The sequence below is a fragment of the Oncorhynchus gorbuscha genome, linkage group LG20, assembly GCF_021184085.1.
Source record: "Oncorhynchus gorbuscha isolate QuinsamMale2020 ecotype Even-year linkage group LG20, OgorEven_v1.0, whole genome shotgun sequence".
NCBI classification, from domain to species: Eukaryota; Metazoa; Chordata; class Actinopteri; order Salmoniformes; family Salmonidae; genus Oncorhynchus; species Oncorhynchus gorbuscha.
The window spans coordinates 27,566,628-27,579,326 of NC_060192.1; the positions used below are offsets into that span (position 1 = coordinate 27,566,628).

The 12,699-nt window shown below is 43.2% G+C and overlaps 1 protein-coding gene across 1 annotated transcript in view; it reads left to right on the forward strand.

Moving 5' to 3' along the window:
- LOC124006950 (ryanodine receptor 1-like) overlaps nucleotides 1-12,699 on the forward strand; it is a 102,285-nt gene that overhangs the window by 51,636 nt on the left and 37,950 nt on the right. Inside the window, exons 49-71 of the mRNA XM_046317142.1 lie at nucleotides 69-238; nucleotides 987-1,207; nucleotides 2,462-2,552; nucleotides 2,706-2,846; nucleotides 2,970-3,133; nucleotides 3,426-3,504; nucleotides 4,654-4,743; nucleotides 4,865-5,008; nucleotides 5,110-5,187; nucleotides 5,456-5,531; nucleotides 5,646-5,769; nucleotides 5,856-5,971; nucleotides 6,121-6,188; nucleotides 6,322-6,443; nucleotides 6,773-6,822; nucleotides 7,122-7,182; nucleotides 8,616-8,742; nucleotides 8,836-8,947; nucleotides 9,090-9,171; nucleotides 9,269-9,399; nucleotides 10,089-10,409; nucleotides 10,502-10,742; nucleotides 10,941-11,028. Coding sequence (XP_046173098.1) covers nucleotides 69-238; nucleotides 987-1,207; nucleotides 2,462-2,552; nucleotides 2,706-2,846; nucleotides 2,970-3,133; nucleotides 3,426-3,504; nucleotides 4,654-4,743; nucleotides 4,865-5,008; nucleotides 5,110-5,187; nucleotides 5,456-5,531; nucleotides 5,646-5,769; nucleotides 5,856-5,971; nucleotides 6,121-6,188; nucleotides 6,322-6,443; nucleotides 6,773-6,822; nucleotides 7,122-7,182; nucleotides 8,616-8,742; nucleotides 8,836-8,947; nucleotides 9,090-9,171; nucleotides 9,269-9,399; nucleotides 10,089-10,409; nucleotides 10,502-10,742; nucleotides 10,941-11,028 — 2,897 coding nt within the window. The remainder of the gene's footprint in view (nucleotides 1-68; nucleotides 239-986; nucleotides 1,208-2,461; nucleotides 2,553-2,705; nucleotides 2,847-2,969; nucleotides 3,134-3,425; nucleotides 3,505-4,653; nucleotides 4,744-4,864; nucleotides 5,009-5,109; nucleotides 5,188-5,455; nucleotides 5,532-5,645; nucleotides 5,770-5,855; nucleotides 5,972-6,120; nucleotides 6,189-6,321; nucleotides 6,444-6,772; nucleotides 6,823-7,121; nucleotides 7,183-8,615; nucleotides 8,743-8,835; nucleotides 8,948-9,089; nucleotides 9,172-9,268; nucleotides 9,400-10,088; nucleotides 10,410-10,501; nucleotides 10,743-10,940; nucleotides 11,029-12,699) is intronic.

A 12,699-nucleotide genomic window follows, 5' to 3' on the forward strand; every position in this document is an offset into this window, starting at 1 on the left:
AAAAGTGTTAATATGATTTGAGTCCTTATTCTCCCCTCTAACTTCCCTCTGTCTTTTGTGATGTCTAGATAACAGCATTATTGAACCCAAGATGTCTTCCAGTTTTGTGCCGGACCACAAGGCTCCCATGGTGCTGTTCCTTGACAGAGTGTATGGTATTGACAACCAGGACTTCCTGCTCCATGTGCTGGAGGTGGGCTTCCTGCCTGACATGAGGGCAGCTGCTTCTCTGGACACAGTAAGTCAGCCTCTCTCGATCTCACGACTCATATACTGTACAAGGCAATAACTTGCTCTTATGCAGGAGTGAGACACTAAGGATATATTGACTGTAAACAGAACTACAGCTAATTTGTTGGCATATCAGCATAATGTTTGATTAAAAATGTGTCTCAACATTTTAATTGTTGTTAGTGTGTGGTCTTTTGAACACAGAGAATATGACAGTTTAAATCAGGGTTGGGCAACTGGCAACCCGCGGCTCCCCTTTTGTAGTCCAGTGGATTACTGTTCAGTGTTAGAATAGTAGAATACACAAGGGGCAATTTCAAAATGTGGTTGTTCATCAGCAGTTTTTCTCTTGTTATGTCAGTCACTGGCAGTCACTCAATTAGCCCATCTCAGCAAAACATTTTTAGTTTGGTAAGTTAGTTTAGCGGCCAGCTATCCAAACTTGTAGTAATCATGATGGAATTACTGACCTGGGGGCCGCCGTTGATTTTGTTAGTCACTCTCAATCAGAATTGTAGGAAATTAGCTTTAAAATAAAAAATGTTTCTCTTCCCCTTGGAAAAATGTGTAGAATTGCAGGAAATTAACTCTAAAACCTCAAAAATGCTTTCGAAAGGTGGTGGGGGGGGGGCTCTAAAATGGCTTTGGCTGCCGGTGTGGGTATGGATGTGGGACGCAGACCTGAAATTGGTTTTGTGGCCCCTACGCCCAAGAAAGTTGCCCATCCCTGGTTTAAATGGATCTCTCCCCACTAGGCAGCTTTCTGCACCACAGAGATGGCCCTGGCTCTGAACCGCTACCTCTCTCTGGCCGTGCTGCCCCTCATCAACAAGTGTTCCTTCCTGTTTGCCGGCACAGACCACCGGGCCATCATGATCGACTCCATGCTGCACACCATCTACCGTCTGTCCCGCGGACGAGCCTTCACTAAGGCACAGAGAGATGTCATTGAGGAATGTCTCATGGCTTTGTGCAAGTGAGTTGGACTTACCATGAGCTGTTATCTGAAGTCTATTTTTCTGCATTCTGTCAGTAGAATTGTCATAAAGATGATAATTTCATGTCTCCTGGACATGACATGTTCTCTTCCCTAAACTGTTTGTTCATTGAACATTTAGTGAGGTGTTCAACCTCACTAGGGTATGTGGGACGCTAGCGTCCCACCTGGCCCACATCCAGTGAAATTGCAGAGCACCAAATTCAAATACAGAAATACTCATTATAAAAATGGATCTTTTTATTTAATTTTACATAGGTTTAAAGATGAACTTCTTGTGAATCCAACCACGGCGTCAGATTTAAAAAATGCTTTATGGCGAAAGCATAAGTTACGATTATTTGAGAACATCGCCCAGCCGACAAATCATTACAAACAGTAACCAGCCAAGTAGAAGAGTTACACAAGTCAGAAATAGAGAGAAAATGAATCACTTACCTTTGATGATCTTCATATGGTTGCACTCAGAAGACATTCATTTACTCAATAAATGTTTGTTTTGTTCGATAAAGTCTCTCTTTATATCCAAAAACCTCCGTTTTGTTTGCACGTTTTCTTCAGTAATCCACAGGCTCAAACGCAGTCACAACAGGCAGACAAAAAAATCCAAATGATATCCGTGAAGTTCATAGAAACATGTCAAACAATGTTTATATTCAATCCTCAGGTTGTTTTCAGCCTAAATAATCAATAATATTTCAACCAGACAATAACGTTGTCAATATAAAAGGTAAACAAGAAATGCACTCTTTTGGTCATGCGCATGAAAAAGCTATGTGACACTGCAGGGTCCACTCATTCAGACTGCTCTTACTCCCTCATTTACTAGAATACAAGCCTGAAACAATTTCTAAAGACTGTTGACATCTAGTGGAAGGCATAGGAACTGCAATTTGAGTCCTAAGTCAATGGATACTGTAATGCCATTGAATAGAAAGCTACAACAACAACAAAATATCCTACTTCATGTATGGATTTTTCTCAGGTTTTTCCCTGCCATGTCGGTTCTATTAGACTCAGACACTATTTTAACAGTTTTGGAAACTTTAGTGTTTTCTATCCAACTCTACCAATTATATGCATATCCTATCTTCTGGGCCTGAGTAGCAGGCAGTTTAATTTGGGCACGCTTTTCATCCAAAATTTCGAATGCTGCCCCCTACCCTAGAGAAGCTTTTAACCATGCTTGATAATGTATTTACGTGCACTTATTTATTTGTGTCTATTTCTTAGAAATCTACGGCCATCCATGTTACAACACCTGTTGAGAAGGCTGGTATTTGATGTACCAATTCTCAATGAATATGCCAAAATGCCACTCAAGGTATGGACATGACTTAAATATTAGCCAATCATCAAACCTTTATAGAATCAAAACAAAGGAATGAAGATAGCTGTATCAAGATAATGTACATATCATCCAGATGTTAGTATGCATCATCTCACCGATCTCATAATGTTCTTTTGTTGGCTGCAGCTTTTGAACACTCACTATGAGCGTTGTTGGAAGTACTATTGCCTGCCCAACGGCTGGGGCAACTTTGGAGTGTCATCAGAGGAGGAGCTGCATCTCACCCGCAAACTCTTCTGGGGCATCTTTGAGTCCCTGGCCCACAAGGTTACACTATTACACTGATCGATCATACCTTAGTCACCAGGAAATGTCTGTCTCCAATAAAAAACAATACGTTGATAGATCATTGTAGAAATATTTCACTATGTCATCTGGTTCTGGTTTCAGAAATTTGATGCTGAGCTGTTCAAAATTGCCATGCCGTGCATATGTGCCATTGCTGGGGCCATCCCTCCAGATTATGTAGATGCCAGCTACTCCTCCAAGACTGAGAAGAAAGCCTCAGTGGATGCAGAGGGAAACTTTGATCCCAAGCCAGTGGAGACCACAAAGTGAGACCCTTGAATGGGAGAGAGTGAGATGAGAGAGATTGAAAGAGAGAGAAAATGATGGACAGAAGAGAGGGCGAGATGAGGGTGTAAGATGAAGGAGAGAAGAGGGAGATGATGAAGGGAGAGTAAACTGATAGGAGGAAGGCCTTGAGAATACAAACCATTTAGATAAGATACAGTATCAATGGAAAGTGTTGATATTTTTATGAATATTTCGCAGTATCCTTTGCTTTTAGCTACTGTGTAGTATGTTATGTCTATGGTGTACTGAAGTCAATGTTTTGTGTTGTAGTACTATCATCCCTGAGAGATTGGATGGTTTCATCAACAAATATGCTGAATACACACATGACAAGTGGGCTTTTGAAAAGGTCAGTAAAAAAAATGACCAAAGGCAACAATAAACGTTTGTGTATCAGTTGTACAGCAAACTGTACAATGTATGGTGTTTTAACCTCTAGCGTCGAGCAATTCCGTATCCGGGAGCGTAATCATAGCCTCAAGCTCATTACCATAATGCAACGTTTCCTATTCATGAAAATCGCAAATGAAATGAAATAAATATATTGAAACACAAGCTTAGCCTTTTGTTAACAACACTGTCATCTCAGATTTTCAAAATATGCTTTAACCAAAGCTACACAAGCATTTGTGTAAGAGTATTGATAGCCTAGCATAGCATTAAGCCTAGCATTCAGCAGACAACATTTTCACAAAAACAAGAAAAGCATTCAAATAAAATAATTTACCTTTGAAGAACTTCGGATGTTTTCAATAACGAGACTCTCAGTTAGATAGCAAATGTTCATTTTTTCCAAAAATATTATTTGTGTAAGAGAAATAGCTCCGTTTTGTTCATCACGTTTGGCTAAGAAAAAAAAAACGAAAATGCAGTCAACACAACGCCAAACTTTTTTTCCAAATTAGCTCCATAATATCGACAAACATGGCAAACGTTGTTTTGAATCAATCCTCAAGGTGTTTTTCACAATTCAATTCGATGACAAATCATTCCTGGCAGTCGGTTTCTCATCCGAGGCAAACGGAAAAATACTGCAGCTGGAGATTACGCAATAATTGCGACGGAGGACACCAAGCGACCACCTGGTAGATGTAGTGTCTTATGGTTAATCTTCCAATGATATGCCTACAAATACGTCACAATGCTGCAGACACCTTGGGGAAAACGTGGAAAAGGTTAGCTGACTCCTAACTCCTCCACAGCCATATAAGGAGTCATTGCTTGAGGCGGTTTCAAAAAATGCGGCACTTCCTGATTGTATTTTCATCTGGGTTCTTTCTGTAACATCAGTTCTGTGGCACTCACAGACAATATCTTTGCAGTTTTGGAAACGTCAGAGTGTTTTCTTTCCAAAGCTGTCAATTATATGCATAGTCAAGCATCTTTTTGTGACAAAATATCTTGTTTAAAACGGGAACGTTTTTCATCCAAAAATTAAAATAGCGCCCCCTATATCCAAGAAGTTAAACAATAATGTTGTATGTATGTTCACCTGCAGATTCAGAACAACTGGACATATGGAGAGATGTTGGATGAAGATTCTAAAACTCACCCCATGCTCCGACCGTACAAAACATTCTCAGAGAAGGTAAGAGGCACAGTTGATCGTTTTCTTACAATGCATAGTCTTTTCTGTCAACCACCACAGATTTTTTAAACAATTTCTGCTCTCTGATGCCCTCAGTCTGTAATGAGCTCCTCCTTTGTAGGACAAAGAGATCTACCGTTGGCCCATCAAAGAGTCCATGAAGGCTATAATTGCATGGGAGTGGACTCTGGATCAAATGAGGGAAGGAGAGGAAGCCAAGACTGAGCAAAAGAAGGCGGCTCGGAAAATCTCTCAGACTGCACAGGTACAGAGAAAAGGACGATAGGAAAGGATGAATAACCCATTTAATAGGATCTCTGTGGACAGAGATAATAAAAACAGTATGAATAAATGTGTGTATTTCAGGCAACATACGACCCCAGCCATGGCTACAGTCCCCAACCGATTGAGATCCCCCACATGGCACTGTCAAGAGAGCTGCAGGTATGATGGCACTAAAGTATTTTATCTTTATTTAACTAGGCAAGTCAGTTAAGAACACATTCTTAGTTTCAATGACGGCCTAGGAATAGAGGGTTAACTGCCTTGTTCAGAGGTAGAACGACAGATTTTTACCTTGTCAGCTCAGCGATTCAATCTTGCAACCTTCCGGTTACTAGTCCAACGCTCTAACCACTAGGCTACCCATCCCTCTTAATTACTTTAGAGACTGTAATGTGATCAATGTTTTCATAATTTCTCCTTTCCCCAGTCCATGGCAGAACAGCTTGCAGAGAACTATCACAATACCTGGGGTCGCAAGAAGAAGATGGAGCTGCAGTCCAAAGGTCAGAGGTCGTTCTGTTCAGAAAACAAAGAGGATATTGCCTACAGAATTGCCAGTCACCTTTTTCTTTTAAAAAAGTAAATGGGAACTTTGTGTGTGTTTTGACTGTGTGTAGGAGGAGGCTCCCACCCTTTGCTTGTACCCTATGACACCCTGACAGCAAAGGAAAAGGCACGAGACAGGGAAAAGGCTCAGGAGCTTCTTAAATTCCTTCAACTCAATGGATTTGCAGTCACCAGGTAAAAGGAAAAGTTATTGAAGGTATCAAGTTGAGGAAGCAACTGAATATGTATTGATAAATCATACAATTGAATTCTTTCTCCAGGGGGATGAAAGACATGGAGTCAGACATCTCATCTATCGAGAAGCGCTTTGCTTATGGTTTCCTGCAGAAGCTGTTAAAGTGGATGGAGATGGCCCAGGAGTTCATAGCTCACCTTGGTAGAGTGGGCTCATGGAGGAGGGTGGATGATGATAACCAATGAAATAGTGCTTTGTTATTGAGCAACTGAATGAATCAGTGTAGAGTCAATGTGGACATTTAACACGATAACAATACTCCATAATGTTGTCTTTTGGGTTTCATTCAGAGGCTGTTGTGAGCAGTGGCAGAGTGGAGAAGTCGCCTCATGAGCAGGAGATCAAATTCTTTGCAAAGGTGAGAGCAGAATCACTATGAAACAGGCCTATCTAGAGAGGAGGAGAGAGGGCATTTGATACAACTGTTAAATGTTTACTGCAGGAGTATAAGAATATATGATGATGATGATGATGAACTGTGTTTGTCTCAGATCCTGTTGCCCCTGATCAATCAGTACTTTAAAAACCACTCTCTGTACTTCCTGTCCACACCGGCCAAAGTCCTGGGTACTGGAGGACATTCCTCTAACAAGGAGAAAGAGATGATTGCCAGGTAACTCTGTCACACACTGTATTACATGTGTATTGGCTTTCGCCACTTTCATTTTTCTCTACTCATCATGTCAAGTCTCTCTTTTGGAACCTGTGCTGTAATTTCACCTTTTTCCTCTTACCTTTCATCATTCATTACCTTTCATCATTCATTACCTTTCATCAATCATTATCATTCATCATTCGTTACCTTTCATAATTCATTACCTTTCATCATTCATTACCTTTCATCAATCATTATCATTCATTACCTTTCATCAATCATTACCTTTCATCAATCATTACCTTCCTCTGTGTTTCCTCTCTCCTTTCTATTGGGTGTCGCTGTAGCATCTTCTGTAAAATGGCTGCTCTGGTGAGACACAGAGTTTCTCTCTTTGGTAAGAAATCGTCTTTGTCCTGATGATTTAGTTCTGTCCCGTCATTCCTGCTCTGTTTCCATCTGTCTAACTTGTGTTTGACCCTCCCCACTGTATCTCTATTTCACTGTCCGCTGTTCATCTGACTCTGATTACGTGTGCTTGGCTTTCTCCCCTTCTCATGCTGATTTGAGTTGATGTCATTTGAACTAATGTACTTGCATTGAAGGTTTTTATACCTGGTACTGTAAATCCAAAATAATTTATCTTGATGTTGCCAGCCTTCATTATATATAGGTGACTTTGTCTATCCTCTATAGGAAATGACGCCCCTGCTATTGTCAACTGTCTTCACATCCTGGCACGATCTCTCGACGCAAGGTAATCTTCACTTCTCTGAAATGTGTTCACAATCCAAATACGAAGGTGTCGTGTCTTTGGCTATGCCGGATTAAGTGATATGACATGCTATTCTATAAAATAATATCACCTGATTGAACTAATCATGTAAATGTAATTAACTAGAGAGTCGGGCACCACGAAATAATATTTATAGAGCTGTTATCTTCCGAATAAACTCTTAAAGAACTCATCATTTTTTACATCAATAGCAGTCAATATTAATCTTCATCTTACTTCAGTCTCATCTGAAAGTTGTACATTCTTGGTTATCTGCAAGAATCATGGCTAACAATTTGAATCAGCAATACAAACTTGGGTTTAATCATTTATTTACTAAATACCTAACTAATCACACATACACATAATTAATCATAACTTGATTACAAATTACATCATAGGAAAATGTCCCTAGCGGGCGGAACAGATATGACGGCTTGTTACACAAAGGAAAAGGGGCTGGGTTGAGTAAAGAGCGGAAGACAGGAACAAAGGCGAAGCTGTGCTATCGTAAATACAGTATCTTATGCATTCTAAATTACCGCCCATTTGGAAAAGGAAAATGCAATAAATATTTACTCTGAGCTGTGCTTCAGTAGGTTGGTGGTAGATGGAAGGCCGTGTTGCCAAACCAAGTCGTTGTGTGATAGATGGGATATTCTGTCTGTTCCTTCCTAACCTGCGTTTGCAGCTGCGGTCGCTAACTCAACAGCTAGGAGGTATCACTTCTGTAGTGAATAAGAGTTCAAAGTTCATACCATTCGCAACCAAAGCTCATGCTGATTTTGGCTTCGTTCTGAACCTTTCTGACAGGACCGTCGCCCTCATATCCTCGGAACAGGAAGTTCTATTGTCGTCGGGCTTATATAGGAAGGGAGAAAAGGGGTGTGTTTCATAGTTTACAACCTCTGTCTCTTCACGTGGGCGGGCCACTGAGTGAGCAGCAATATCTTATGAAAACCCACATCTCCCATTTTAGAAGCTAAAATCACATTTCATCCCATCACAAATAATTTCATATTCAAACATTTAAATTGAACAACAATTCCATGTGAATCCGATAACTCTGATGTGTAGACTTTCCACTGTAGAGTTTATGTCATCTTATCATTGATGAGAATGTCTCAGATGACAACCGAACTGACATCATATTCATTAAGTACCACCGCATATGTTCAATTGTTCGGATTACCAGAATATAGTTAATTTCCCCCCACATTCTGACGTTCCCAGAATCTCTATGTTAGCTAAGGGTTTTGCAAATGTAACCTTAGTAGGGTAGAGAGAGGAAAAGGGGGAAGAGGTATTTATGACTGTCATAAACCTATTCCCCAGGCCAAGGTAATGGATCAAATGTGTCATCTCAGGTTTTCTCATAGCCTTCCTCTGTCCCCTCCCTGCTCTGAATTCCTCAGGACGGTGATGAAGTCTGGGCCTGAAATCGTGAAGGCAGGGCTCAGGTCATTCTTTGAGGGTGCGGCTGATGATATAGAGAAGATGGTGGAGAACCTCAAACTGGGAAAGGTGTCTAAAGGCAACCAGGTAAGAGCAAAGTGTCAGGTAGGAATTGAACAATTCCAGAAGTATTGTCTTTCAATCTTGTTCACCATGTTTTACTGTGTGGTCCCTCTACAGCAGGTGAAAGGCGTGTCCCAGAACATCAACTACACCACCATTGCTCTGCTCCCAGTCCTCACCTCCCTGTTCGACCACATCTCTCAGCACCAGTTTGGAGATGATGTCATTTGTGAGTTGTGTCATGAGATGACACATCATTCCAGTTTACTTACTCTCAGAATTGTGAAAAATGTGCATATCTTGTGGACTGTTAACTGTGTATGTTCGTGTTCATGTGTTTTTGTGTGTGTGTGTGTGTTCGTGGTGGTCAGTGGATGATCTCCAGATGTCGTGTTACCGCATCATGTGCGCCATCTACTCCCTGGGTACTGTCAAGAACCCTCATGTGGAGAGGTGAGTCTGGATCTGGATCTGTTTATCTTTGTGAACAGTACAGCAATACAAACCTGATCATCTGTGAGTTTGACTGCCCTTGTCTTCCCTTGTCCAGGCACATGCCAGCCCTAGGGGAGTGTCTGGCCCATCTGGCGGCGGCTATGCCAGTGGCCTACCTGGAGCCCTATCTCAATGAGTACAACTCCTTCTCTGTTTACACCACCAAGACCCCCAGAGAAAGAGCCAGTGAGTGTCCAGCTAGTCCTGTAATTTGTTCTCTGTCCACCCAGAACTTGTATTCAAGTTCCTCAACACTCTCTCTCATCTTCTCTTTTTTTCTCGTCTGTCTGTCTGTCTGTCTGTCTGTCTGTCTGTCTGTCTGTCTGTCTGTCTGTCTGTCTGTCTGTCTGTCTGTCTGTCTGTCTGTCTGTCTGTCTGTCTGTCTGTCTGTCTGTCTGTCTGTCTGTCTGTCTGTCTGTCTGTCTGTCTGTCTGTCTGTCTGTCTGTCTGTCTGTCTGTCTGTCTGTCTGTCTGTCTGTCTGTCTGTCTGTCTGTCTGTCTGTCTGTCGGCCTGTCGGCCGGCCTGTTTGTCGGCGTCTCTGTCTCGCGGCCTCTGTCTGTCTGTCTGTCGGCGTCTCTGTCTCGCGGCCTCTGTCTGTCTGTCTGTCTGTCGGCGTCTCTGTCTCGCGGCCTCTGTCTGTCTGTCTGTCTGTCGGCGTCTCTGTCTGTCGGCGTCTCTGTCTGTCTGTCGGTCTGTTTGTCGGCCTCTGTCTCGCGGCCTCTGTCTCGCGGCCTCTGTCTGTCTGTCTGTCGGCGTCTCTGTCTGTCGGCGTCTCTGTCTGTCGGCGTCTCTGTCTGTCGGCGTCTCTGTCTGTCGGCGTCTCTGTCTGTCGGCGTCTCTGTCTGTCGGCGTCTCTGTGTCTTGATGTCCATAGTCCTGGGTCTGCCCAATGAGGTCCAGGAGTTATGCCAGGACATACCAGAGCTAGACGTTCTATTGAAAGAGATCGGGGACTTGGCAGAGTCAGGTGCCCGTTACACAGAGATGCCCCATGTGATCGAGATAACTCTGCCCATGCTGTGTAACTACCTGCCCCGCTGGTGGGAAAGAGGAGTAGAGATCTTCCCTGAGCTGGAGGGCCAGATCTGCACCGACGTCACCTCTGAGCAGCTCAACCAGCTGCTGGGCAGCATCATGAAGATCGTCGTCAATAACCTGGGAATTGACGAGGCCTCCTGGATGAAGAGGCTGGCTGGTGAGGTTGCCACAATGCTTTACGCGTCTAATGTACCTGTGTGTTTGTGTTTTCTTGCCAACTCACCATCACCTCTCCTCTTCCATCCCTAGTCTTCTCCCAGCCTATTGTGAGTAGGGCCAAGCCAGAGATGCTCAAGTCCCATTTCATCCCCACCATGGAGAAGCTGAAGAAGAGGACAGGGAAGGTGGTGGCAGAGGAGGACCACCTGCGTATGGAGGGGAAGGCCGAGGGGGATGAGGAGGAGGGCACCATCAGGGAGGAGTTTGCTGTGCTCTGCAGGGACCTGTACGCCCTCTACCCTCTCCTCATCCGCTATGTGGACAATAACAGGTACAGTACACAGGCAAACTAGTGGCTGCTCATGTTTTTTCTGTAGATATGTAGTACACCCTTTCATATTCAATATCCTGTCTAACAGTACTATATGTCAGAAACCATTCCCCCTGCCAGTTGTCTTTGCATACATGTTTGTTGTGGTGTTGATGGTCTCCATGAGTAGTACCTCAAAGAGATGTCCTCCATTTGCAGGGCAAGGTGGTTGACATGCCCAGACCCAGATGCAGAGGAGCTCTTCAGAATGGTTGGAGAGGTCTTCATATTCTGGTCCAAATCTCATGTGAGTGTAAACCCCTGAAAGGTGACAACATAACAATAACGAGGCTATACACAGGGTGTACAGAGTCAGTTGTGCGGAGGTACAGGTTAGTTGAGGTAAGTTGTACATGTAGGTAGGGGTGAAGTGACTATGCATAGATAGTAAACAGCCAGTAGCAGCAGTGTACAAAAAACATTGGGGGAGGGGGGGGGGGTCAATGTAAATAGTCCTGGAAGCCATTGGATTAATTTAACTGTTCAGCAGTCTTATGGCTTGGGGGTAGAAGCTGTTGAGGAGCCTTTTGGACCTAGACTTGCCGCTTTGGTACAGCTTGCCTTACGGTAGCAGAGAAAACAATCTATGACTTGGGTGACTCGAGTCTCTGACAATTTTATGGGATTTCCTCTGACACCGCCTATTATATAGGTCCTGGATGACAGGAAGCTTGGCCCCATTGATGTACTGGGCCGTACGCACTACCCTCTGTAGCGCCTTACGGTCAGATGCCGAGCAGTAGCCATACCCGGCGGTGATGCAACCGGTCATGATGCTCTCGATGGTGCAGCTGTAGATCTTCTTTCTGAACTGAGGACCCATGACAAATCTTTCCAGTCTCCTGGGGGGGAAAAGGTTCTGTCATGCCCTCTTCACGACTGCCTTGGTGTGTTTGGACCATGATAGTTTGTTGGTGATGTGGACACCAAGGAACTTGAAACTCTCGACCAGCTCCACTCTACAGCCCTGTCGATGTTAGTTGGGGCCTGCTCGGCTCGCCGTTTCCTGTAGTCCACAATCAGCTCCTTTGTTTTGCTCAAATTGAGGGAGAGGTTGTTGTCCTGGCACCACACTGCCAGTTCTCTGACCTCCTCCCTATAGGCTGTTGGTGATCAGGCCTACCACTGTTGTGTCGTTAGCAAACTTAACCTCTTAAGCCCACCCGACACGCATGCGTCCCATCTAGCCATCTGGAAATGCAAATGCGCTACGCTAAATGCTAATAGCACTCGTTAAAACTCAAACGTTCATTAAAACACACACGCAGGGTACTGAATTAAAGCTACACTCGTTGTGAATCTAGCCAACAAGTCAGATTTTTAAAATGCTTTTCGGCGAAAGCATGAGAAGCTATTATCTGATAGCATGCAACCCCCCCGAAATACCTGAAGGAGACATAAACAAAATAATTAGCATAGCCGGCCCTACACAAAACGCAGAAATAAAATATAAAACATTCATTACCTTTGACGATCTTCTTTGTTGGCACTCCTAGATGTCCCATAAACATCACTATTGGGACTTTTTTTCAATTAAATCGGTCCATATATACCCCAAATATCGATCTATGAAAAGTGTGTGATCCAGAAAAAAACAGCGTTTCATTTTTTTAAATTAAAAAAGTCGACGATAAACTTTCACAAAACACTTCGAAATACTTTTGTAATCCAACTTTAGGTATTAGTAAACGTTAATAATCTATCAAATTGATCACGGGGCGATGTGTATTCAATAGCTCCACGTCTTCAAATCATGGTCGGAAATCTCTCTTCCAAAACATCCTGTCGGAGACTGGAAGGAATGGGGTCTCTCTTACTCGTTTGACCAAGAAACAACACCCAGGCAATTGACAAGACTGGCGACATCGTGTGGAAGCTGTAGGACTTGCAATCTCAGCCCCATCTAATTTGCTGTCCC